The following is a 27941-nucleotide window of genomic DNA, read 5'->3' as shown; positions in this document are numbered from 1 at the left end:
GAATTTCTCAGTGAAAATGTTGCACAGCGAGTAGAAGTGTTGGACTGTTCTGTGCTGTGCTTTGCACTCTTTTTATTTCAAGAGCTTTTTTCACTCTTCAATGCCAACAATAACTAAAGATTTTTATCAGGTAAGAGGAAATTGTAATGAAAATGTATTATCATTTGTCTGCTTTTATTTAAAGTTTCTTACAAACTAACTTTATTCCTTCCTTAAGAATTCTTTCGTTCTTGTCATAGTATGTCCTTTGTAATATTCTTAGTGTTAGTAACGTGGTTTCTATCTAGAAACCACTCTTGCTCTCTGGTTGAGTCTTAATTTATCTGTCTTTGTAGATTCATGCAAAATGAATGTAGCATTCATGTAGCTTACACGCTTTACACACTAAAGTATAATTTCCAATTTAAATTTCGGAGTATAATGAAGTTTTATTTACACATTTAGGAAATTGTACCTCACAGATACGTAATACTGGCTTACAACATGTACAATCTGTTCCCACAAATGTGCAAACTAGTTAGTACAGTTTATTAGATTGTTTTTTCTCATTTTTTGTGTGTAAATAAGCATGAGGTATGAGATACCATTCATCAACCTATAGTTTTTGACGAGAACCTGTTCATGATGGTTCTTGCAGTCAGTACAGAAGCAACCTCTTAGAGTGCAGAAACTCTGATTTTAAAGGCAAAGTAAATCTTCATGGAATCAAGACAGTCTGTTTTTTTTTCTATTTAAAGACAAGCTTTGCAGTTGGAATAATTCTGCCAGTTTTTATGTATTTCTTTAATGTTGTACTTTTGTTTCCAAGATTACATTAAACTGTTTGTTTGAATGTGTTTCCTGCAAGTTTAATCCAGGTGCAAGCATAGCTCATCTACTTGTCTTGCTGGGGAATCTGATCAGACATGTATACAGGGGTTTGAAAAAGTTGAAATTTTTGATTTAATATTAAAATTGTTTATAACTGCATTATTTTTCTCAGTTAATTAGTTTATACAATCAAACCAGTTTTATTTGATTTGATTGTTATACAGGAATACTTCAAGTATATACAAAATCCAGCCATCAGAATTAGAATTTTATTTTATGTATGTACAGTATGGATGGATGGATGGAAAGATAGATAGATAGATAGATAGATAGATAGATAGATAGATAGATAGATAGATAGATAGATAGATAGATAGATAGATACTCCCCCCAATTTTGAGTCAATATTGGCATAATTATTGGCAAAGATAAAAAAAAAATCAATACAAGCTTTTTTAAATATTAGAAATTGCACCATAGCTACAAGACCTGCTGTTTTAAAATATAATAACAAAAAACATCATAAAAAGGATTACAAATAACATATTTTTGATCCTTTCATTTGTAATGGCTTTCCATTGTGCTGTTTTAATTTGCTCCTGGAGCAAGTAAAGATTATTTCTTGGTGTTATTCTACACAAGCTGTTCTCATTTGCCACCCTTCCAAGGTCTTCTGCCCTCCTACCAGCCCCCCATATACAATGTTCTAGCTTCGCCACTGAGATAGACAATGTTATTGAGAGCAACTTCTTTTAGAAGAAACATCTGTTACAACATGCTTTTCTTTGAATGCTTCTAAAAGTTGCAGTCATTGCTTGGGACAGCGCAGGTGGTAGTTGAGGCTTTGATGATGGATGCGAACCATTGAAATGTGATTTGATGCTTATTTTCTACAACTGAAGATAGGGTTTAGAGTGAATGAAGATGGGAATACTCCTGAGAACTGTCAAAATTATCCAAAGAAAAACATTTGTACAGGTTAAAGTTGGGAACAATAAAGTCAGAATTTTGAGAATAACCCTTGATCAAATCATTATTGTAAACTGAACAATATTTTAAAACATTAAGCCTTTCTTTGCAGACTCAATGAATCCGATGCCCTCTTTTGGTATTTTATCTATTTTGTGAGAAGGTCCTTGGCTTTTGAAGTTTGTTCATGGATGTTGGTCTGGATACATGATTGTCAAAAATTAATTTGGCTTTGCAGCTTTAACCCTTGTGCTATCTTAGATGTCCCCACCCTTACATTGACGTGTTCTCCCTACCATGACAAAGGTGGATAAAGGTGGAAAGATCTCATGTAATCCATGGACACCAGTGAAGATCACAAATTATTGAAGAAAAAGGTTCAGTGCACCGTCTAGTGGGTCTAGATGACCCAACTCCCAATGTTAAGTGCCTAGGATAGCACAAGGGTTACCAACATACCTGTTATTAAAATATACTTCTGTCTAAAATCTTGCCCACCAGCCTCCCCATAATGTGGTTTGCACACAGAAATGTCTCCAGGTGAACAAGCGTACAGTGATTTTGCCTTGCTGACTCAAGCTTTCTTAATAGATCTGAGTTTGAGGGGATCTTTATAGCTAATCCTGGGAAATCTCAAAGTAGGCATAAGGGTTCTCATTTGCTTCAGGCATAGCACTTTAAAAATGTCAACACCATGCTGGGTTACAGCTTTGGGTGCACTAAAATGAATGTGCAGCTATCCGAGGGTTGTAACCATTGAGAAGATTTATGTTTTCATTTGAGACAATGCTTGTCCTTCTATAACATTTTTTTAAAAGCCAATTTCCAAACCCTATAAATATCTGAGCAGTGATCAAACCTGACTATACCAGAGGTCAAAATTTCCCAGCAAGCCACCGAAATAAAAAAAAACATTTATATTCTCGCAAGGTCAGTATCAGGATCAGATACATTGTTTGCTGCACCTAGAGGTAGAGTGTGAGAGGATAAGGTCTTTTTTCCTAGAGTGTGTTGTTCAAATTCAGGGGTATGTTGGGTCTGATGGAGCCAGTGAGCTTCTTTGTATTGTATTTGTGGTCTATTTTTTACATCTTACCTGTAACATAAGTATTTTCTTAAATTAGGTAGAGCATGAATACCACAAAGGCTGTCCCCTTCACACTGTGCACTTATTCTGAAGTGTACTAAAGCGATTAGTCTTAGTAATACCTTCTGAAAAATGAGAAGTTCTAGGTTGTATCTAGAAGGAATTCTAAAATCCTACAAACTCCTTGATCCAGCAGTGCACCATGCTAGTAGACAATTTAGTGTATGTTATTAAAAATACATCAGAAGACTGGCTAAATCATCAGAAGTTTGTTGAACATTTACACACCGATATGCCATTAATGCTAAGAAAACACAGACTGCTAACCCTTAGCTGCTAACTACAATGAAAACATTTTGGTTCTGAAACCACAATAAACCAGAAAGGTTTTTAGCTGTGGTACCACTACAGCTTGTTCCAAACATGTTCTTAGCTAAAGCAGCTGGAATCCCTAGCTCTTATTTCAGTGCAGTCAAATCATCATACGTGCATCATGTACTCTTAGCTGGGCTTTTTGCCACCATTAGCTCAGTAAGATAGTCAAAGAGTGCTATGTTCTTTCTTGTTATTCAACATAGGCCTCTCTTCATAACTCATTGAGTCACCAACAGATCCAATCACTTTTAGAAATTTAAATCAATTCTGAGAACTAATTATTAACCACTGATTTTCTGTGTTCCCAGCATGGCTTATTCATTATGAAAAAGGCAATTAAGAATAACAGGGCAGTATCCACTTTCTTTGTCTGCAACTCACACTCAAGCAAAAACACACTCAGATTCTTCTGTATCAGTTTTTGAGGACAAACAATGAATCTTTCAGACTCAACACACAAGGAATTAAACATGGACTCTTCTGGAGGTCTTTCCTGCCAAGTATTGATTCACAGCAAACAATCCCCATTTGAAATTTTAAACAAATTTAAATTAGACTGAAATGAGGCTTTTAAACAATCACTAATTGAAGATAAAATAATAATAGCCCTCAAGTATGGTTACAATCCAACTGTGGGAGCTGGAATTGGTGGAAGAGATTTTAGTCCCAGGCCCTCCTCTTATCTTTGTGATGGAAGTGGAATTTAGAGAAATATAAGTAGGCTTAAAGTCTATTTATATTTAAGGACATAAAATTTAGCAAAATGTGAATGCAGTGTCAATAGTGCAAATAAAGATTATTTATTAAGTGCTTTGGAACCCTGTATTGGACAAAAAATAGCTGTTTGGTTAGAAAATGTATCTCAAAATAGTTTTCTACTATCTCTTTCAAACCACTATTACCACCATGATTATTGGTACATTTTTTTTTTTGACAACAGGATAACAAAGTTGCATTTAAAGCATTAAGGATCAGGTGCGCTGCTACAACTAGTACTCCTGAAATGTCAGTACTATCTTTAATATTTTTAAGCTTGCATTGTTTCTCTCGTCTTTCCAACAACATTCCTGCCTTATGTGGTGCTAGCAATCTTCTGGGCTGCAGTATTATCCCATTGCAGTGGCAGATGTAATAGATGAACCTAGAAAGAAAAAAAAAAAGGAAAATGTTTTCCTACCTGGAAAGAGAGCTTCCTGACCTTGAATGTTCATCAGTATGTAATTCTTCCCTTATGATCATGTTGGCCTTCTAAGACAGTGACTGTAAAGGATTTTTCCCCCTTGCCTGGCTACCTACACACAGATATCCCCCCATGGGATAGTGTTTGATGTGAAAATGGCAGACTGCGCAGGTGTGTGCCGGGCTGAATTAATTTGTCTTATAGCTGATGGTGCAAGTTGATCTGTTCTGGGTATTCAGGAGATTTGAATTAATGTATTCCTTTCTAGGATATATGTGATTGTAGTCTTGGTCATGTATGTTAATGAAGCACAAAATTAGGTACAAAGAAGAGATCATTTAGTAGTCTTCATTAAGGTTTGACTTTGTCATCCTGGCCTTATGATATCTCATAAATCCTCCTCACAGTAGCATCAGTCCAAGACGTAATCACTCACACGTACACAGCAGGCACAGAGTAGCAGCAGAGAGGTCCAGAGAGGGCTTGTGAGATTTTCTTATTTTGATACAATAGCATATGTGTCTGTCTCAGAGTGAGAGGGGTTTGCGTGTGCATTCACAGGAGAGACAAGCAGAGAGGGAGAGGGAAAGCGAAACAGAGGAGGTGAAGGGGAGGGAGTGTGGATCATGCATGTGCATTAAGTCAGCTCCAGCGTCATACAGCAGCAGGAGCAGCAGCAAACAGAAACAGCAGCAGCACAGGAGGGAAGGAGAGAAAGACAGAAAGAGAGAGTTGGAGGGAGGGAAGTAGTCTCAGGCACGGGAACAAAAGCAGGAAAGAGCCGCTTTCCATCTTCACGAAAAGAACAACGTAAGGGGAATTCAACGAGGGAAAGGTGGTCATGATTGTAGAGAGACAATACAGCAGTGAAGAGGTACATTATCGTCAGTAAGGACTGAAATCAAGCCTCTGCTCTTCTCTGCTCTCCATGTTTTTGGAGACTCGCCGTACCATTGCCTTCGTCTACAAGCCCAGAGGAGGATGTCTGTGTCAGGGAAGAAGGAGTTTGACGTGAAACAGATCCTCAGGCTTCGCTGGCGCTGGTTTAGCCATTCAAACCAAGGGTCTGCTGGTGGAGGAGGGGGTGGTGTTGGCTGTGTGGGAGGCTACATCCAGCAGGATGGCCTGGACCACAGAGGAACGCCTGTCCAGGGACGGCTGAAGAGCCACTCAAGGGAAAGAGGCGTTGGAGGACTTCGGAAGACTAACAGCCCCGTTCACAGCATTCTGTCGCCCACTCCGGGGCCCACACCTGTGTATGTCAGAGCAGGTCATCAGTTATGGCATCATCAACCAAGCACAATCCAAGGCCTTCAGGAGAATGATCAGTCTTCAAAGAGCAGCTCCTCTCCTAGCACCACAAGGAAAGAGGAGAAAAACCCCAACCAGGAAGATGTTGAAAACAGCTCTGTGGAACCTGCAGAGGTGGAGACCAGAGAGAGGTATGCATTTGAATGCATGTTGAGAAAAATGGGCCTGTCGTGTGTGATGACTTGTGGATGTGTAGTAATTTTCTTTATTCTTCAAAATTATTGCTTTTTAAAGGCAACAAACATTTACCAAAATTAACCAAAAGTAGAAATACATAGAAGTACCTCAAGACATGAATTTAAAACATGTAATTTCTAAAAATTACTTGTCATGTAAGCCATGAGGAGCATCGTCACTGCTTTTCAGCTAAAGTGTTTCAATCCAAACTGCTAGTTCACTTTCCAGTTCACTGCTTCCTGTTACCTAATCTCTTACCTCAATTGGGTTAACTTTCTGATTATTGTCCTTAGTTTTCTTGGCTAAATGAAGTATTAAAATATGTTTTTAATCATTCAGTGAATTTCTACCTCTGTCTTGCCAATGCTAACACACAGATCAAACTCTGAGTGAGACTTGGTTGATTCCTCCGAGTATGTTCCTCAACTGTGGCTCTCTAATGCATTTTTCTTTCAGTTAAAAGTGGAAAGCAGGGGAGCGCTATGACATAACATAACACATACAGAACCTATAAAAAGAGACAGGAGTGCAATCACATGAATTATCTAGACAGCCAGCCACAACCATGTCTGCTTTATGAGCTAAAAGCTATCATGCCTGGTGGTTGGCTCAGGATCAAAATCTCCTTACAAATTCTTACGTTAAGCTCTCACAAACCGGTTTTCCGGCGATAAATCCAATCACCGGCCTCTCCATGTTATGTTTCTCTCCTTGTCCTGATATTGATCCGACATCTTTTTCCAGGAAGTAAACAGGTTATGGATGTGTTTTCCTGTGTGTTGCCTATTTGTGTGTACCGGTCTGGCAGAACACTAAAAGCCCCTCGCATGACAGATGAAAAGACCAACTCTCCTTTCATCTTGCCCGTGACATTCTAAGGTGATTGGCTTTACTGATTCCTCTGTCTTTTTGTACCACGCACCCTGTAGTGAAAACACAAAAATAATGCACCTTTCCGAGGGCTCATTCCTCTTAAACAGATGATTTCAAAAACATAGTTTCTACCTACTCCATGAAATGTGTCAAAGCAGACTGAAAGGATGCCACAGGCAGTGAATGGCTGGGCTCCCCCAGCTAAGCATGAATTATTCTGAGTTAAGTTGGAGCTTGTGAATCGACTCCAGTCCGCCCTTCGTGTTGGCATAATTGGCAGATGTTCATGTTTTGGAGCCCCTGTGTGTAAAAGGTTCATGCATAAAATATGTGCCTTGCACAAAAAAAAAAAAAAGAAAGAAATGTGTAACTCGCAGGCTTTCAAGAACCTTGAGTTCATGCTGGTCCTGAAAGATGCAGCACGACCAGTATGTTATGGCAATAATAATGGAAATCTGTTGGACGATTAAATATATCCTTATGATGTGATACTATTTATAATGTTATGTTATTTCAATGACTACTCATTTTTTATACATATTAGTATCCATTGATACCATTAATTACAATTAAATTACAATTAATTGCTATAATATATAGACATATAGACATGATCCATAAAAAATATAGCAGGTTTTTACAGAAAACTTAAGAAAACTGTTAAAAAACTTACTTCAAATTTTCCTCAAACAATGTAAAAAGTGTTATTGTTGTTGACACAAGTGCTGATCATTGTGAAGATTAAATGTCTAAAACAGCTTCAAAAATCTCTTCATTCTAATCATTTAGCAGATGAATTTACAGCTCTTGTTGTAGAAAATGATTTTTTCATCAAAAAAGCTTCCTAAATCCACCCACTCAGTAACTGTTTAGGATGAGCGCTGCATTTGTAAATCGACAACACAACCTGAATTATACCAGTGACAGAGTGTCGCATCATGGCTTATGCATTCATCTGTAGCTAAGCAGATGTGTGGATGTCACTGAGATGTGTTCAGTCATTTATTGCACCAGCTGGGTGGCCTTATTACGTCTCATTTCATAAATCCTTGACATATAATTTGTCACAAACCCTCAGGCTGAATTGTAGATATCAGACCTGCTAGCTGTGAAAAACAGAAAAGTTTAGCCATTCCTCTGTAGTTAGAAAATGCGTGTCAGTCAGTTTTGTTGTATTTCCCAGAGGGATTTGCTTCATTCTTACATTTTTTTTTCAAGAAGTAAGCCATTGAGTTACTCTATTTAGATTTTGAATGAACTGTATTTCTTACTTCTGTAATATATGTGTCAGAATTATTTAGCATGGAAAAAAGTAGGTTGTTGTTGTTATACAAAACTCCAAAAACCCTTTAAAAAAGCATTTGTGTTTTAGTGTATTTAAATATTAGTATTTTAGATATAACATTTTAAATATCACATAATGCAAGTTGGATTGCTAACTAAGTTAGAAAAATAAAAACACATGATTTTTTTCTCTGCATGTGATGAGCATTTGCTGTCACAAATTCTCTGCTAATTTAGTCATCAGGCCATTTATGTTAACATTATTTTAAAGTGCAGTTTCTGTGATCTTCTTATAGTTGTCCTCTTCCAAGCAACAATTCAGATTACAAATGGTTGCCACTTCTGACCTTTTGCTCTTATTGTTCTTGAGTATTTCTGCACCCTGCAGTTGTTGTATTCTCGTGACTCTCATCCAAACGGCTTCTCTGCAACATTTGACGGAGAATATATGACAGAAGTTAACCTGAGTGGAATAGAAACCCTGACCTCTTCCACAAAAACACCAAAAGAGACTTGAGTCAGCAGGCTGTTAGCTTGAATGATATCTCAATTCCCACTTCACTGTCTTGGAAAAGAAATATTGCCACCCCTACTCCCTTCACCAGCAGTAATTCAGATATTTGTTGGAAGCATCATGCTCTAACAGCAAATGGCTCACACGGTCCATGTGTGATTTAGCCAGCGGACATGTTACTAATTTACTGTAAATTACAACACTTTTGAAAATGGCTTCTCTGAAGGTGAACATTTGTGATATTTTTTAGATATTGGTACTCTGTGTGTTAGTGATAAAAATAAAACGCTAGAAAATGTACAAAATTCACATGTATCTGAACAAACATTGAAAAATAGTGAGATAAGAAAAAAATGAACTATTTTCTAACTTACTCTCAGATGTGAACACATTTTTAACCATGCTGATTTGCATGAGCGAGTATTTAGGTATTGTGTTATTGTTTAAAGAATGTTCAAGGGGATCTTTGAAATGTTTCCTTCAGATGTTAAGCTTAAAAGATTATGATGGGCAAGGAAAGTGTGAATTGATATTATCTAAGAAAAGTAAGAAGAAAGTGAATAGAAAAAATGTCTTTGTTTTTTTAAGATGAAAGATGTTCATGCTCTAGGAATGCAATTTAAAAGAAAATACAATAGTCCTTTTGTAAAAAAATGTATATGTATCTGGTGTAAAAACAAAATCATTAAAGGAATATATTGCCTTGCTTCTGATTGTAAGAAAAATTTTTCTTTTACACAGCCTCACAGTTTTTCAAGGGAATTTTCATTTACATTTTTACTCACCGAATGCCTACAGGACTGACTTAATTATTTACGCTCAAACAGAGAGGGAGCTGGTGTAGAGTACGCATATTAACCTTTCATTGGCAGCAAAGCAGAAGACCGTTTTGGCTTAGATTTGCACATTTTTCACTTAACAGAAAGCCCCAAACCCTGAGCACAGACATGCATAATCCCTTCTGTCTTTCTGGAGAGAATTGTCCTATTGAATGAGTTTCCATTCCTTAAAACTTGCGTTGACCACTTTTTATGGTTGCAGTATTTTTCAGGGTATTTTTGCCTAATTATTTTTTCTAATAATAAAATATTGAAATTACATTAAAACCCACTTTTCTTTCCCTTTTTGTTACTGACATCAGGAAGCCCTCTCTTAGCACTTGGGGCAGATAAGAGGACACGGTCACAATACAAAACCAGACTTTTCAAGTCATTATCAGTACTGTGAATTTAACAGTATAATAACGACCTAAGAAAAATATAAAGCTCTTTCTGGAATCTTTGTGAGAAAGAAGAAATGCAGAAAGGAAAATCTATTTCTGTGCGCAGTGTTCATCTCAGCCTCACTTCCCAGATCGAGATATTACAGTGAGAGAGTATACTTCTCTCAACATAAAAAGCCCAATGGCAGATAATTTCTGTCAAAGTACAGAGGGTTTAAGATCTTATGGAACACATTGAACTGGCAAATGCTGTGTGTCTCTTTGTTGGATATGTTGGATTCTCAGCTAAAGCGCCTCAGTAACCTTCTTAGGGGAAAAAAGCTGCAATAATCCCTTTAAAAAACCCTTTACCATCAGGCCTAGTGATCCATGAGTGTCCCTCTTGTGGAGGAATGAAACTGAGATTGGTTGGAATGAGACTAATTCTCAGAAACTAGTCTGACATTAACAGTTGGGAGATTATCCAATTTAATAAAGGCTCATTTGGAGTTCTCCAAATCATTTATCTGTTTAACACCAGGCTTTCCATAGCGCCAGAATGTTGACACAAGTAAGAGCACATACACCTTTGAGGGAGGAAAACTGATACCACTGGAAATAGTTACATTGATTGTCAGTTTAAACTTTCAGGGTAGCTTTAAATGTTTCTCAAACCAAACATGGCAAGTTTTCTTCTGAATATTTATGTTTCTAAACTGCTTCATTCTACCACGTCTTTTTCTTTCATGTTGTCTAAGTTATGTCTTGAGCTATATTCATTCAAATGACCCACTGACCACGCGGTGAGAGTGAAACCAAGTCAAAACTTTACCAATCAGAGACTATAATTTGGTAGTGACGTATGGATGGTGTCCCTTTTCATTAATGGAAGTGCCAACTGTTTGAAAATTAATGATGGAGTAGAAATTAATAATAGTGCTTTGTGCTTGGCCCAAATTATATGACACCATATAATTTGACGCCTTTCATATATTAGAATAGAGCTGTGAAAGACAAGAGATTTGCAATGCTTTGACATTTATCACCAAACCTCTTCCAACTGTAGGTGGCAGAGATGAACTAGTAAACAGTGGCAAAAGAACAAGAAAAGGATGCCCGCCCCTGCTTGTGTGAACACCATGTTCCAAACGCGTGATCAAGATTACATGTTGCATGCCTGGTATGAACGTAGCATTAAGGTTGTTTACACTGAAGAATATGCTATAAAACTCACTTTAAACATTGCATTGTGTCTTATTGCTTGAATGAAGAAATATGGGCTAAATTGTGGTGCAATGAAGTATAAGTCAGAGAAGTTCTCTAATCTTCATCAGTAACATAAAAACATAAAAAAACTGTTGGTAATATTGGTAAAAAACACTTTTTCATCATTATTCATGAATGCAGCAGCTGTTTGAATCTTGTGGGAAATAAAAGCATACAGGCATTCCATATGGCAGCTTTTTCACCTAAACAGCATTGACTATGCAGCGTAATTGCAGTGTCTCAGAGGCAATAAATCACATCGAGGTGACATTGCTCCCAGAAAGTGTGAAGAGCAAACAACAAGAATTCAAAGGATCTGTGCTCACTGAAGATAATGTGTGATGATAAATAAAGCACAATCTTCTCTGATACTGATTTGCAGATCTGTTCAGATTCATCCCCGTTTTCTTTTGTACACTGCTCCTCAGACTTGGTAACTCCTGAGCGGTATGTCTTGCTGCAGCATTGTGTCCACAGCACTTTCTCTGTTGCAAGCTGTTATGTGGTCTTAGTGCCTCAATAAAATTCACCCATGCCTCTGATGGTCCAGCCCACCACTCGAAGCGAAATATACACCTCAGAGGAAATTTACTGCTCCCCAGAATGTGATACCAAAGCAATTAGTGTCGGAGAGATTGGTAGGCATGAAAAATTCGCACACCATGCCTTGGAGCCAACACAAAAGCAATGGATCTCAGTTTTATGGCCCAATTGCTTATTCAGTCTTGTTTGGTGTTCCTTTGCAAGACTTCAGAGTCAGTGGGGAATACTGAGACAGGCCAATAAATTATTCTTGCATTTAGCATAAAGTCTTCCAATAAAGATTAGACAATAAGATACTGTGGTGCAATGCAAGCAGTACCTGCAGCAAAAATGCTGTTGTTTTTGGTAAACAAAAGAAGAGAAAGTTTTATGCCCGTCTGAAAACCGTAATGCAAAGTGCTAAATAGGACATCAATACAAGCCAGCATGTTCCATTGTTCTTGCTCTAACAACTGTAGGCTAACATATGATGCTGCCAAACAGAACAGGGTTTGCTGTAGATTTTTATTGACAAAACTATAACCTAACCAGTACCTCTTATATCAAGCATGTGAAGTCTAACAAGCTTTCATACAAAAATGTTGTTTCAAAGAGCAGCAACATTTTATTCTGGAAGACCATCAGTTCTTAGAACAAGAAAAGATAGAAAATCCCCTCGGTTAGCTTTTTTCTGCAGCTTAACAAACAACTCTAAATGTCAATGGTCATACTTTCTCTGTGAAGGACACCAAAGTGACTAGGCTGCATTATTTGCCACGAGTGCGAGGGATTATTCAGCTGCTTGTGAAAGCGTGTGTAATCTAACAGCCCATAGAGACCTGGTTTCAGCCTTGCTACAATGCAGCAGGAAACAGACTGGTTTACTTAGTAAATAAGTGCTCAGATATTCAGATGCACACTGGAACAAACAACAAGGCGGGTTTGCTCTACATCTAGAAAACTGGTCCATACATTGCTGGGTTTGCTTTTCCCCCTGGATAGCAGTTATCCGGTTATGTGTGGAGTTTAGTTCACAACCGTTTAATTTTCAGCTTAGAGTGGCAAGAAAGATGCAAGTGCCCCATTGAGAATAGAAGATTCAGGATGCTATGTCCCAAAATAAACTCTTCTGTCTACATGTGAATTTTGCCACTCAAGAAAACACAGTGGACATGTTGGATAAACATTAACTTATTTTAACAAAGGTTTTCTGAATGATTCCCTCTTCGATCTAAATGTATTCCCCCTTGAACAAAGTCAGAGCTGACGATTTTATTTTATATTGGCAATCAAGGAAGGATGTGCCTGACATGACGTGCAAGCTAAATGCTTCATCAAGGTCAAAAAGGTTTTGATCTGATGCCTTCTTTCCTGTCTTGTCTTTTGTCGTACACAGGTTGGTTTTGAGTACGTTCGCCAGAATGAACACTAACTCCTCTGATGAGTTTTTCCAGGCTGCAAATCATGCAGAGCAGACCTTCCGTAAGATGGAGACATACCTTCAGCACAAGCAGCTGTGCGATGTGCTCTTGATAGCAGGGGAACACAAGATACCAGCTCACAGGTTGGTGTCTGTTCTCCTGCCTGCTTTGATCCAACTAATTACTCCTCCATCTGCAGCAAATTAGAAGTGAAACAACTCACCTGGATGAGGTTCATTAATCTGGTGAAGCATGCGATAATGCTTTGGTCTGGACCAGTTTACAGCAGATTTCATTAGCTTTGCCCCTCCGTAGAAAATTGAACAGTCTTTGAAATTCAAAGCAAGCATCGTCTGATTATCCGATGATAGCTGACATGAAAGCTCCATCATGATTTGTCTATGCCTTTCTACGCTGCAATGGTCTAATTACATTTCTTTGCTCATCCTCATTTCAAGGTTTTGATATATGGGGCGACTTTGTTATCCATTTTGGAAAGTTGTCAATATTTTGACAAGTCCTAATTGGACTGACTGATGTGAACTCCTTACATGACGTCCTTGAATCCTCAGCGCCACTGTGTTCTTTGAGTTCAAATAATTGATGTCATCTCTCAAGTTTTCTAATAGTTTATGAAGAAAAAAACTAATAATACATTTTAAAACAAATGTCTCATACAGCTTCTGTCCATAAAAGGCATAATGAAGTAGAGTTTCTGCTTACCTCCTAATCCTGGGCAATCCTTTACAGGTTCATATTAGGGTCTATTTTTTTTTAAATTATAGGACAGTTGCAAGAAGTAGGGCTTATTAACTAAAAGTCTACGGAGAACTTAAATACTAGTCTCTGCTCCATCCCTTAGCACTACACATTCATTCATCAGAATTATACATAGTCATAAGGCTTTATTTACTTGTGTAAATTGGAGGAACTATACAAAGTCCTTCAAACAAAGATTTATCAGCCATCCTGCAAATTAAGAAGTAAAAGAATTGGCTCCACTTCTTTTTGCAAAAAATAAAATAAAAATGATTGTTAAATGTTAAATCGGTTGTACTTTTATGAAGATTTTTCTGTTTCCTAGTGTTACACCAATATTATTTTTGTGGTCTGACATGTTTAAACACAGCAAAGTTTAATGTAAAACAAAATTAAGTCAGCTGTGGTGTATTAGTAATCAATAACATATAAGAAAAATGAGTTGGAAATTAAAAGGTGCTACTTTTCTAAAAGACATAATCCATGAAAAAATTACATCAGAGATTGGAAACATCAGTATTTCTGTGGAAATAGGCATCTGATGCTAATTTTACTGATCTTTAAATCCCTTTGAAGTGTTTTGCTAGTAAAGAAGAGGTGACTGTTGATGAGGGAACTATTTCTGACCAATATATCTATCTACAACTTCTTATTGTTAGAAAACTAAAAAACAAAGAGATTCAAAACAAAAAAAATATATCAGTTTACTGAAAGCAAAATGTAACCATCACCTTTGACCTTTTCCAAAGCCTCCCCGTTTTCCGTTGTGTGCTTTGTGAAGCCCTTTATTTATAAGGCTCTGTAGGCTTCTTTATTTTTGGGAAAAAGATAATACCCCTGAACCTACACATGATTTTGCAGTTTAAGGAATGAAGCAAAAGTATACAATTGGTGTTTATCGTTGAAGTTTGACCATTCTAGACATGAAATGAGCCTTATCTAGCACCTTATCATGTATCATGTGCTAGTGAAATTGAGTCATACCCCTTTCTATTTGTAGTAGCTTTAAATGATATACAACATCTTAAGTGGCCACACATCATAAACATGTGCAGCTATTTAAGATGTTGCTGCCAGTGTACGTGGACAAAATAAACATGTCTTCTGCTGAAGTGCAAATCTACTTTTAAGACAGGAAACATATTAATAATATAATACCAAACACAAAGCTCCCACTACACTTGTAAATATCAGTGAAAAAAAAAATAATTTGATGTGTTTTTTCTCTTTTTCTTCAACGGCAGATTGGTCCTCAGCGCTGTTTCAGACTACTTTGCTGCTATGTTCACCAGCGATGTGAGAGAGGCCAAACAGGAGGAGATAAAGATGGAGGGAGTGGATCCTGAAGCACTCAAATCTCTCGTTCAATTTGCCTACACTGGTTAGTGCTCATAAAAGAAATTCACAAGGTTTTGCAAGCCGTTATGAGACTGCTGAAATCCTGCGTGATTAAAATGGATCAATAAGACAAATTCATTATTGAGACTGCTGAGCGGGCGGCTCTTCACCATAAAATTGCTTCACTCTACCACTTAAATTGCCTTTTTATGAAATCTCCTAACATGTATTTGAATTAAAATGTCGACTAGTACATAAAATCTGTATTAAAAATGAGACTTGGTCATCTTAATAGTAAAAAATAAATTGGTTTCATTCTTATTTACAGTTTTGAGCAGCTCACTGCTTTATACAGTATAATACATCTTTATGCAATATCACAGGAAGCCACTCTTTACTGCAGAGACTCTCACTTGTGACCTGAAAGGACATTTCTTTGTCCTTGTTTGCAGGTGTCCTTGAGCTGAAAGAAGAGACCATCGAGAGTTTATTGGCAGCGGCCTGCCTCCTCCAGCTTCCACAAGTCATCCAAGTCTGCTGTAGCTTCCTCATGAAACAGCTCCATCCCTCCAACTGCCTGGGAATCCGGTCATTTGCAGATGCCCAGGGCTGTGTTGACCTGCTGAATGTGGCCCATAACTACACCATGGTAGGTCAGATCCCATTTCCATTGAATGGTGGGATGCTATATCTTTAACACACCAATGTGCATGAGCAACAGCAGATCAATAAATTTAGCATGTATGGAAAAGTTCCCTTCCCAGATATGCACTTTATTACAAAGTATAATTCTTTTCTTCATACTCTTCTAAATTTAGATGAGCTAAATTAAAGATCCTGTCAGGAGGAATGAAATATCCATATCTCTGTTATTTATATCTTCTAATTTCAGCTGAGGGGATGTGCAGGTTTGAATGGAAATTGAGTAGTTTCACGCTTTCACATGGCTGCATGCTGTCAGCAAGCATTACACATTGCTGCACATTGATTAGTGTGCAACCATACATGTTTCAATTTCAATATATTTCTGCAAGACACATTTTCTCTGGATTAGGATTCAACACGTATTTCCCGGATGATATTTTGTGGCAGTCGTGCAGAAGTGACAGTGCGAGGCGGACGTTATCTGCTAAAGAACATCTGCTCGACCAGTTTACATAGACCCCATCCAAGTCCAGGAGGTTAATCTAATCATCAGGCTGCACAAGAGGGCCAGCTTCCTGTTCAATCTCTGCGGTAATGAACAGGGAGAGCTGTGGGCTTCCTGGTACGCCATCCCTGTGTTCTGAGTGGTTTGAGTTGAATTTTGATAAGCTTGGTTTTCCTCTTTGGGTTAGGGAAAAGCAGGACCTGCCTCTAACATCCTCTTCCTTTGTCACACAGTTGACTGCTTTATACTGCAACAAAATAAAAATGGAACATTGGACTTAGTAGATTTATTTGTTTTTTAAAGAATCCCATTAGCATTCTTTTTCTTTTTTCTTTCGGCAGCCATCTGCCTGAAGGTAATCAAAAAGCCCTTCAAAAGTAATTATCTAAGCCTCTTGCTGATCTCACCAATAGAGTTCCTCATTGACAAAAAGCACTGATATGACACAATTGCTGTTTTGTAGCAGTTAAATCAATTACCGTAGATTTTCTTCTCACTGAGCTTGTTTTCCAGGCCGTTAATTCAAGAGGGTGTGTGTAGAATTTCATTCTTTTTCACAGAAACAAAAAAGACTGAAAAGCTGTCAGGTTTTTTAATGTTTATCTGCAATCTCTGTAATCACAGCTAACTGATAAAGAAGGGCTGTATTGATGGAGTCTACCTCCTCATCTTCACTGCCACAGATCGATAGATATCCCTCAATTCATTAGGCTCTCTGGGTTAACCTTTTATAAAGACTTACACAAACACCATCATTTATTGCACGTTGACGGTCAAGAGTTGCTTTTTTGTAATCCTTCCTAATTTCTGAAGAATGCTGTCCAAATTTGGGTCAATGTGGAGTTTGGGGCACTGTTCATGAACTCACAGCTGACTTGTTCAAAGAGTAAACATGGCATAATCACAAGCAAAGATTCCTCAGTTTGTCTTTTAAGTGTTTCAGTTTGTTCAGAGTATAGATACACAAAGACCAGAGAGGTTTTTAGCTTTTATATTGTGTCTTAATTGGAAATGCCCAGAGACAAAGACCTTGAAGAAGCAGTCATGCAGTGCTGTCACACTGCTTTGGGCATTGGCCAATAACTGTAAGATTCATCTTTAGAAAGGCTATAGAGATTTTCTCCTACTAAGACTAGAGCTTGATGCTGCTTTGGTTAGATCGCAATGAATACAAGACATTTTAAAGGCTCAAGCATGTGTGGGGAAAAAGTTCAATGAGTACAACTACTTTTATATACTTCTATTTTTCTTTATGTAATATCAACAGACACTGTTATTTTACTTTTTTTCAATCTTCTCATCCAAACAACACAATTGGAGATATTTTCAATTTGTTCCTTTTTAAAATCTGCAGATTGTTAGCCTAACTTTGTCCTTGAATAACACCTTCTTCTATAAAGAGACACCAACTACTGATGCACACACAAACGGTCACACTCTACGTTGCACAAAGCTTGCTCCTTGGCTAATAACTGATGATTATCTGTCTCCTCTGTGTCTCCCGTCTGTTCTCAGGAACACTTCCTGGAGGTCATTCAGAACCAGGAGTTCCTGCTGCTCCCCACGGCTGAGATTATTAAGCTGCTTTCCAGTGATGACATCAATGTTCCAGATGAGGAAACTATTTTTCAAGCTTTGATGATGTGGGTGAGGAACGATGTCCAGCATCGACAACAGGACCTCGGGGTGCTTCTTGCTTACATCCGCCTGCCCCTTCTTCCTCCCCAGGTGAGATAAGCCAGTAAGTGGATGACAGACACTGTACAGGAATGTTAAACATGCATTTTAAAACATCAGTTGTGATTTCTTTGCTTTATTTTGTAACCTGTAGCTTAACCTGTTGTATTTTTCAACAAAATTGTTGAATATTAATAGGAATTAAGTGAAACCATATACACATTCCCTGAAGGTCAACCAATGAAAATCAGACATTACTTTTAATTGTTCGTCAACAAAACTATTAAAATAAAATAAAATAGATGGGGATGATGCAACCTTATTATTTTGTTGCACAACCTTTAAAGTCAACTACAGCAACAAACAACTCCTGTGACTGTCAGTGAGACTTTTGAAGTCGTATTTTGGTCCACATGGTGCGCAAACTACTCCAACTGTCTCAAGCTTGAAGTGGCATGTTTCAGTTCTTTCTACAGATGTAAAAAAGGTTTCAAATCAGTGTTTACAGAAGAAAAGTCAAATGTTTTGCCCTTTGCCATTACATTTGCAGCTTGATGTTTTGGGCTATAATTCTGTTGAAAGACTTGACACCTAATCCTTCATTTGGCCCCAGAATAACATGGTAGTCCTTTGATTTTAATATACTTGCACAATGTCAGGACACTTCCATGCCTGATGCAGCAAAACAGTCCCAAAACATAAATGTGTTTATTTTTCATGTTTCACTGTTGGCTCTGTCTTCTTTTCTTTCCTATCCATGCCACTTTTATTTTACAACGGGGAAACCCCTGTCATAAATTCCATCAGGCAGTAGCTTTGTAACTTTTCAACATTACTTTCAAAAGTAAAATCTTCATTGGTCACCTCTCTTGGAGTCTACTTTGGGTCAAACACTCACGGATGGTGAAATCTGACGCACACACACCTTAATCTAGGTGTTAACTTTAAATGCCTTTAGAGGTTGTTCTATGCTCGTTGGTTGCCATTTACAGTATATTATTTTTTTCTCTTATCTAATATGGTCCTTAAACTTCTAACTATGTGCAGCTGTGAATATCACGCTGTTTGTGGACAAAAATATCTCTTTGTCATTTTCTTTTGACCCTTGTGGTATCCTATGACCCCACCCTTACATTGACGTGTTCTCCCTACCATGATAAAGGTGGATAAAGGTGGAAAGATTTCATGTAATCATGGACACCAGTGAAGATCACAAATCATTGAAGAAAAAAGGTTCAGCGCACTGTCTAGTGGGTCTAGATGACCCAACTCCTAGGATGCCTAGGATAGCACAAGGGTTAAACATCTTTCCAGTCTGAGTCAGCTCTCTCCCGTTATTTTCATCATAATTTTATTAAAGTAATATTTATCAGTTCCAAGTCATCTCATTGACCATTGTGAGGTGTACTTTTGCCATCGAACTTTGTCTTTGATCACTGCAAACATCGAGGGGGCTGCTCGTGCAAAATCACCATGGAAACCCTCCAATTTCTGACTGCACTTCAGTTATTTTTGTGAGGTTGCATCAAGCTAAAGGGCTTGATAAAACTAATCCCATGGAATTAAATGAAATCATAGCTTAGCCTTTCCCAAGTCCACTAAACAAAAGAAGACCAATTTAGGCTTTTGGTCTCTAAATCTCTCTTGAAACGTCTGGACTCTTTCCTTCAGCCTCTGGGAATAAACATTACCCAACAGGCTAAGAAGTGTGATCTTTACATCCCCGAACATCCTTTGTTCCTCTTGAACTGAGTTCTTTAGTTCCTAAAAAGAGTAATTAAGATATGCAGGAAATAAAACCTTCAGATATAAACTCAATATACTCCTGTCAAAAAACAGTAATATTTTCCTTAAATAACATTAACTAGAACTTTTATTTTATTGATTTCTTTCAAATGTAGCTCCTTGCAGATCTGGAGAACAACAAAATGTTCTCTGATGACCTGGAATGTCAGAAACTGTTGATGGAGGCCATGAAGTACCATCTCCTGCCTGAGCGACGCCCCATGTTTCAGAGTCCTAGAACAAAACCCAGGAAGTCTACTGTGGGTGCTCTGTATGCTGTGGGGGGAATGGATGCTACCAAAGGTAAATGGGCAACATGCAAACAAATTCATCACATATTGCAATGTGTCAAAATCAAAATCACTCTTCTCGATATGTTTTGATCCCAGGATCTACCACTATAGAGAAATATGACTTGAGGACAAACACTTGGGTCCAGGTTGGAGTCATGAACGGACGCCGGCTGCAGTTTGGTGTGGCTGTGATAGACAATAAGCTGTATGTGGTTGGAGGGCGAGATGGGCTCAAAACATCCAACATGGTGGAATGCTACAACCCTTTTACTAAAGTGTGGTCCACCATGCCCCCAATGTCGACACACAGACATGGCCTTGGTAAGTGCAGTTGAAAAAACCAACCACTTAAAACTAACCACTTAAAACCAGTCAGTGGTACTATTATTATTGCTAGAACACCTTTGGTCATCCCTGTCAACATTAGAAAAAGTGATTCTTTAATTAGCTGTTAATCAACTGTTATCTTGTGGCATTTTTCTAATGATGGAGGACATACTGTAAATAAAGAGAATTAAGCTTAAAGTTGCATTTCTGAATATGTCTTTATTCAAATTGTTATTGGTCAGGACCAGACGAATTAAAATGCTGTCAGAAAAAGCTTGTTAGTGTGAAATAGGACTAGCAACGTCAAGCCACAAGCTCCCTGCCCTGCTACATTCTAATGCATCCGTTTGCAGACAAATAGATCCATGTAAGTTGTTGTTTTCCTTGTCTGAGCTAGCATTTGGCTCATAACGGTACAATTGGATAGCTCCTCTATTGATTGCCGTTTTTGTTGCATCAGTAGTTTTAGGTTGGGGGTGTGAGGGGCTGTAAGCTAGCGTGTAAACAAAGGGATGATGGGGAAAAAGGGGGCATGCTCACTCTGCACCAACAGTCCCGCCCAGAACTCAGAGGTGAATATCTAGCGAACTCCTGCTGCTCTGCAGAAAACACAGCCGAGATGATTTTGGCTAAAAATGACATAATCATAATTAAAAGACCACTAGGAATGCTTTTATGATAAATCCAAAGATGATCTGAGTGGGATGTTAACATGTAACATTTCAACACCTCAGGTGAAAATAGTGAATCAAAAATAAAAAATAAATCTATTTATTTATTTTTTTATTTTTATTTCTTGCGGAATGGGAAGGGCGCGCTGATCCTCCTCTCCCTTGTCTGCTCATGCTCCATCACATCACCAATCAGAAATGTTTTGATTCACAGTTTGAAAATGACCCGCTGATGGAACAGACACAGTTTTATCAAAATATTCAGCTCCATCACCAAGTGTGGACTGAGATAGCAGTGAACCATAGAATATCCCGCTGTGGGGATTACTCATATTTTGTTTCATCTTTTGTGTAAATTTATCATACCCAGATTCAGTTTAGAAATCCTGGAATTTAGCATCCATGTTCAGCCCTGCCTGGATGTTTTCTTTTGTATGGTGTTCTAGGTTTAAAAAAAGGCAGAGATAACATTGTTTTCCGAAAGCACCTGTCTGTAACCCTTGTGCTATCTTAGATTACCCCACCCTTACATTGACCTGTTCTCCCTACCCCGACAAAGGTGGATAAAGGTGGAAACATTTCATGTAATCCATGGACACCAGTGAGGTTCACAAACCATTGAAGAAAAAAGGTTCAGAGCACTGTCTAGTGGGTCTAGATGACCCAACTCCCAACGTTAAAGTGCCTAGGATAGCAAATTAAAAAAACAACGAAAATATTTAAAAAATATATAGATAATAATATAATTTCTGTCTGTGTGGACACTGCATTTTGGTTTGAAATGTAGTTATTTAAAAAAGTAAAAGCATGCTTGTTTCAAGTTCTATCTTGCAAGAAAAATAATGTTATCTAGAAGGTTTTTCATAGCAAAACAATCTTAGCTCTAGAAAACATGTCTTAGTGAGTAGAATTTTTTCTTAAAATAAGAATTCTTGATAAGACCATAATCTTATCCCATTGGCAACTTTTTTTGCTTATCTAAAGAAAATCTGCCAATGGGGTAAGAATTTCTGACTTATTTCTAAATGACCCGTTTTTGCAGTGTGCTCTCTAAAAGTGACTGAATTCTGAAAAAAAGAGGAAAAAAGAATCCCTTGTTTTAAAGCTTTGCCGCTGATGGAAGATGCCTCCCTTAGTGAGCTGGGAATGAAGACTAATGTTTTACAGTCTTCCTGTTTCTTGAATAGATGTGGCCTGCTGCATGACTCACACTGCTCTAAAGCAAGAACTTCACTTCCATCTCTGTTCTCTGGAAACTGGAAACGTTCTTTCCCAGTGGATTATTCCCAGACATATGGTTCGCATTTGTTGGGGATTCACAATACAAGATTGAAAACAGTCTTTTGTGTTTATATTAGCCGGATGTGAATGTTTAAAGCATGCTTTCATCCATGACTTTTCAATAAAAGTTGGAGTTGTCTCTGTTTGCGAAGGTATTGCGGTGCTCGAGGGCCCCATGTATGCTGTTGGAGGGCACGATGGGTGGAGCTACCTCAACACGGTGGAGCGCTGGGATCCACAGGCCAGACAATGGAATTACGTGGCCAGCATGTCGACTCCCCGGAGCACCATGGGAGTCACCGCACTTAATGGAAAGTAAGTCTAACCAACCTATTTTACTGAACTTACCATTTCATCTCAACATACAGAATGATCCTGATTAAATTGACAAAAAACACATTTCTTAATAATAAACACATCAATATTCCATTGCTTACAGATAACTTCAATATAAACACTGGAGTCAGGCAACTAAAGGTAGAATTTATACACAAAAAACAAATGATAAAAATGTATGTTATTTTTAATCATAAAAGAATGTGTCTTCTATCTCTTTTGCTAATCTTCTTCTAATCTCAACGACAAAAATGTAATTGTAGCAGCTTAACAAGCTACAAGATAACGTTTTTTCTTTTCTAGGATTGAGAAACAGTGCGCTGATTGACTTAGAATGGTTACGGCACACCTAAGAATGCACAACTTCAAAAGCTTAAGAGGTTATCCATGTTTCACACAAATTCAACTTTTTACTTTCTGGTGCTCAATCCCAAGTCTTGTCTGGATTCCCTTTTCCTTAAAAAGCTAAGTATTTGCAGTTGCTGCAACAAGACTGAAAGTCACCCTAAAAAAGGTTTAAATTCAAATGAATAAAATACAAGTCTCAGATTGAAGGAGGTTTTCTAGAAGAAAAAAACAGACAGAGGCACACCTACACTGTTTGCTTCAAACACAGAGTTGCACAATTGGCAATCTATTCATTATTATCCCGCCCATTTCTGATTCTGTCTGGGTTTGTGGTGTGGGTGCGTCAAATTTTATCTGACAGGACTCTCAGCACACACTGTCTATCACTATATTACAGTAACATCAACAGGCATGCATGCTAACATCCATGAACAGGTGAAAGTCATCTGTTTTTGGAGTATTGAAAACTACATTAGCCAGGGAAAACCTACATACACTCAGTTTATATCCAGAGTCTAAAGCTAAAATATTTAAAAAAGGAATCAGCGGTGCTGAGCACAGCTCCACTATGCTGTCAGTATGCTATCAGACACATGATAGGCATATACATGTCATGACTCTAAATTTTGCTGGTTTTATACCCCATCTGTAAATCGCTTTGGATAAATGGCTGAGTGTAAAACAAAGATGAGAGCCAGAAAAGCTAAAAGATGCTGTTGCTTGACTATTTCCCATATCACAGCAGAATTTGTAACTTGTAACTGCTTTTGCAGCAGAAAAAAAAAAGGAAAAGAAAAAGACTGAAAAAGAAACTGTTTCCTCAGCCTGCTGTTAATGCTGAGCCTGTGAGCCACAAGGAGTTAAACTATTGATGTTTTTCTCAGCTAAATGACTCAGAGAAAAACTGTGGAAAATTCCCCTTCTTATTGCTGTGTCCTATAAAAAATTCTGAACATCTGCCGCAGATTCAGCAGAACTGTTTGTCAAACATTTCAGATCTCTTTTTTTCTTTTTGGCAGATTGTTTGCAGTTGGTGGACGAGACGGCAGCTCATGTTTAAGGTCCATGGAGTGCTTTGATCCGCACACCAACAAGTGGAGCATGTGTGCACCAATGGCCAAGAGGCGAGGAGGAGTGGGTGTTGCAACACACAACAATTTCCTGTATGCTGTTGGCGGACATGATGCTCCGGCTTCCAACCACTGTTCAAGGCTGTCCGATTGTGTTGAGAGGTCAGTCATTGCCTCACAAACACCATGCTTTGTCTGCATTGTTTTCTGTGGAATTCAGTGAGAGGCTGATCTCTTTACAACAAAAGCAGGACAAATGTGTCCCACTCCCCGCCATATTTTGTATGTTGAGATTGTTGTGCTATTACACTGAAGTACCTTCACCTGATGTCAATGCATGGTATCTGGCGCCATCTGGTGGCCAAAGTCTCCTCCTGAATTCAAATTTGGGCAAAATGATCCTGGTACATGACAAATCAATATGACTATCTTTTGTTTCATATGAAAAGATAATTTATTTTATCCCCTACAATGAATCAAATTATACAGTTTTTTATTTAAAATTAATTTTCTAATTTAAAAAGAGCAAATATTGCCAGAGAACAATTGTCTGCAATTTTTGTTTACCTTCATACATATGAAGCATAGAATTAGCTCATCAAATTAGAACTCAAACAAAACAGATATTTTAATAATTCTTTTAATCTGAATTTTTTCGAGGATTAAGTTTTGATGTTTAATTAGCTGAACATTTAATTAGGGGCTGCACAGAGTTGTAGTGGTTAACCCTTTCACCTCACAGCAAAAGTATCCTGGTTCAACTCCCACTTCACTGGAATTTGCATGTCCTCCCCATGCATGGGGAGACTGTGGAAGTTTCTATCCCTCCCACAGTTCAAGAACAATGCTTCTTAGGTTGATTGGTGGAGCTACATTGTCCCTGATGCTATGTTCACACCAGCTTCAGCAACGCATATTCAGGCAACCATTCTCAACTAAAGTCTATGTAAACATGTGTAAATGCACGTTTCGTGCCACAACATTCAAAACTCTTGCACTCTTCACAAGTTTTTAAGTCTGTTTTTGGGCTCTACATACAAAACTCATGTCCATTGAGCAAGCGTTGAAAGTTTAACCAGGTGAACTTTTACCGATCAGGGACTTGGATTTGTTAGTGACAAATCAATAGCCTCCCTTTGAATTCACTGAAGTCCCATCCATTTGAAAATGAATCATGGAGGATAAATTATAAGTGCGGTTTGTTCCCAGTCGGTATTCTATGACACCAAGTCTTTCATATATCGTATCAGAAAATAGCTGTAAAAGAAAAAGCCTGGAGCAAGCTTCAAAAGATATGCACCACTTTGACAGTTCCCTCCAACCCTCTGCCAACTATCAGCGGTGGACATGGGCTGGTAAACAGTAGAAAAAGAAAAATATGAAGACACCGCTCCCTGATTGTCCTGTGTGAACACCTGAAAATGTGTTCCTTGACTGTGCATCACATGCCCACTATGAACGTAGCATTAGATGTGGATGTGACATTGTGCCCTTGCAATAGACCGGCAAACTTGATTTTGAAATGTTTTGTTTTAAGTCTGTACAATTTTTTGGTAAATGACTTCTCTCTTTGATTTTAGAAAGTGTACATTTATTCTTCTTTGATTTCTTTTTCTATTAAGCTGAAGTGAATTACGTGTTAAGTTGAATGCTGTTTCCCCGTGCAGATTTGGTGTGGCAGCTTTCTGACCGAATGTTAACTTTGCAGATATGATCCAAAGACAGACACATGGACCACTGTGTCGTCCCTCAGTGTTCCCCGAGACGCAGTGGGTGTCTGCTTGCTGGGAGACCGGCTTTATGCAGTGGGCGGATATGACGGCCAGTCTTATCTGAACACTGTCGAGTCCTACGATGTTCAGAACAACGAGTGGACAGAGGTAGTCATGGAATTTCATATTATATAACGCAGATATTGTAGGTGCAGGGGCATAAACAGTGCAACTGTTGCTCTGGAAAGCAGATCTGATACAAAGCTAATTATTATTGTAAATTTGAAAACATTTAAATGTAAAAGGTTAGTTTGTTTCTCTGAGAAGTACAGACTCACAGAATTCACTTAAACTTGTCTCAGTTGGATTCTTTCTGTCTTGACTGCACAGCCTTTTTATCTGCATCAGGTGAAAGGGGGTGTTTCTGAGGCCGTCCCCTGACTGAAAACTGCGTGTTAACCTCTCTGTCCTCCTGTAGGAGGTCCCTCTCAATATCGGAAGGGCAGGCGCCTGCGTGGTGGTGGTGAAATTGCCTTGAGTGTTTTGTCTCACAACAGCATGCGAGACAAGTCGTGGAGCAGCGAGGAGGAGTGGACAAACAGAACAACAGATCGAGGACACGTCCTTCGAGGATCCTGTTTTCCTTTGCTTTCTAAAACTATGCTCTCCATATTTTTCTGAGGGAAAAGCAATCAGAGCCTAGCCCACGAACGACTGTTTCTATCATGAGCGCCCATGTCGCCCCACTGGAGAGGACTTGTGCTCAAACTGGAATGCAACGCACATTCTCCACATTCTCAACCGATCAAGAATTTTCACAGATTTGGCAAAGTTGTAGCACTCCAGTGCCAAAGTTTTGCTGCACTGCTTTGTTACAACACTTTTAAGGAAACTTTTTGAATGTCCTCCACATTAGTTACAACATTTTAAGAAAAATAATGTATCTTTGGGATATTTGATAATAATAAACAAAGTTCTTATCAGTGTCATCACATATAGTATTTTTAGGTTCATATGTCTCTTTTCTATCCACTGTAATAAGGATTTCCGGCTCGTTTCCTTAAGCGGTTGTCTGAAGGAACTCTTTTTCACGATTAGCACTGTCGTAAATGCCTCTGAAAACTTTACCCTCACAGATTTGTAGTACAGAAAATTAACCGAAAACCAAAGTCATCTGCTTGTTTTAGATGTCTGTTATTGCAAGCAGTGAACTGATCCCAGCCAAGAAAATATGGAACTAAATTATGTTTTAGAGGGGGGTCACCACAGAAATGCTGAAAGGTGCTTTAGAATGTGATTATTTATAAGATTCACAAAGGTAATAATAGCATTGCTCTCAGTGCAAGTTAAATTTAAATTATGCCGACTGTGAATAGGAGTCTGCACACCAAAAGAACATTTCAGCTTTTTTGCTTAAACTGCTATCTGCCTTGTATTTGAAAGGCCTCTACAAATCTTCGCAGATGTGAGAAGGTAGATGGGAAAGATGGTGACAGGTCTGAGCAATCAGGCAGTCAAACACAGCTGCAGTGATAAGAAGTTTCCCTGCTTTCTTCACAGCGTTTGAATATCACCAAATCTTAGAAAAACCGTCTCTCCTCGAGGATAGAGCAAACAAAAACATGTGGGGCATCCTTTCAGATTTAGAGGGGGGATCAGATATGAATGTTTTCCAATCTCAGACAAATAAGGACAATAGGTGGCTTTACCAAACAAAGGTTTGTGAAGTTGTAAATCAAAGAACATATATCATATTGATATTCTACATCGCTTTTCATATTTTTGTCGACTTTAAAACTACATTGATGCAGGTAGATTGATGTTAAACCAATGCAGTCTGATGATCCGTTTCTAGCTTTACTCTCAAAATGCCAGCTGAGTGAATGTTTCATCTCAAATATACACATGTTTTTCAGTTTAAATGCTGTCTTGTCTTCATCAACAACCTTGTCTTTGGTGTTGGACGTGAGACATGCATCTTCACGAGTCTGACAGTTGTTCAACTTGGTTTTCACAACTTTTCATACATTTGTAGTTGGATGTTCTCGTAAAGAAATATGTATCAACAGCTGTTCACTACAAAAACAATTTGTAATTGTACATATGATATGTTTTAAGGCCAAATGTTGCTTCTAATGTTTTTATGCTAATTTTGTACAGCATGCAAAACAATAAATAAAATGACTTTAGTCTTTCCTGCATGA

At 38.1% G+C, this 27941-nt stretch overlaps 1 protein-coding gene across 7 annotated transcripts; it reads left to right on the top strand.

Moving 5' to 3' along the window:
- On the top strand, positions 1-27941 carry LOC101161734 (kelch-like protein 4). 7 transcript variants are annotated; one of them, XM_011480067.3, is made up of 12 exons: positions 7-130; positions 5362-5863; positions 12966-13133; positions 14994-15130; positions 15540-15736; positions 17753-17965; positions 19816-20002; positions 20089-20313; positions 22424-22586; positions 23975-24187; positions 25734-25905; positions 26216-27941. In XM_011480067.3, exons 2-12 carry the CDS (start codon positions 5403-5405, stop codon positions 26273-26275), a joined length of 2196 nt encoding a protein of 731 aa, XP_011478369.1. In that variant the 5' UTR covers positions 7-130; positions 5362-5402; the 3' UTR covers positions 26276-27941. The 7 variants fall into 7 exon arrangements, with proteins under 7 accessions (XP_011478373.1, XP_011478369.1, XP_020562182.1 ...); XM_020706523.2 differs by having other exon boundaries at positions 9-130; positions 5392-5863; XM_011480071.2 differs by lacking the exon at positions 5362-5863 and having other exon boundaries at positions 1-130.

This window comes from Oryzias latipes, chromosome 10 (assembly GCF_002234675.1).
Source record: "Oryzias latipes chromosome 10, ASM223467v1".
NCBI classification, from domain to species: Eukaryota; Metazoa; Chordata; class Actinopteri; order Beloniformes; family Adrianichthyidae; genus Oryzias; species Oryzias latipes.
Note: the sequence above shows the minus strand (reverse complement) of the source record. Positions and strands in the feature narration are given on the sequence as shown.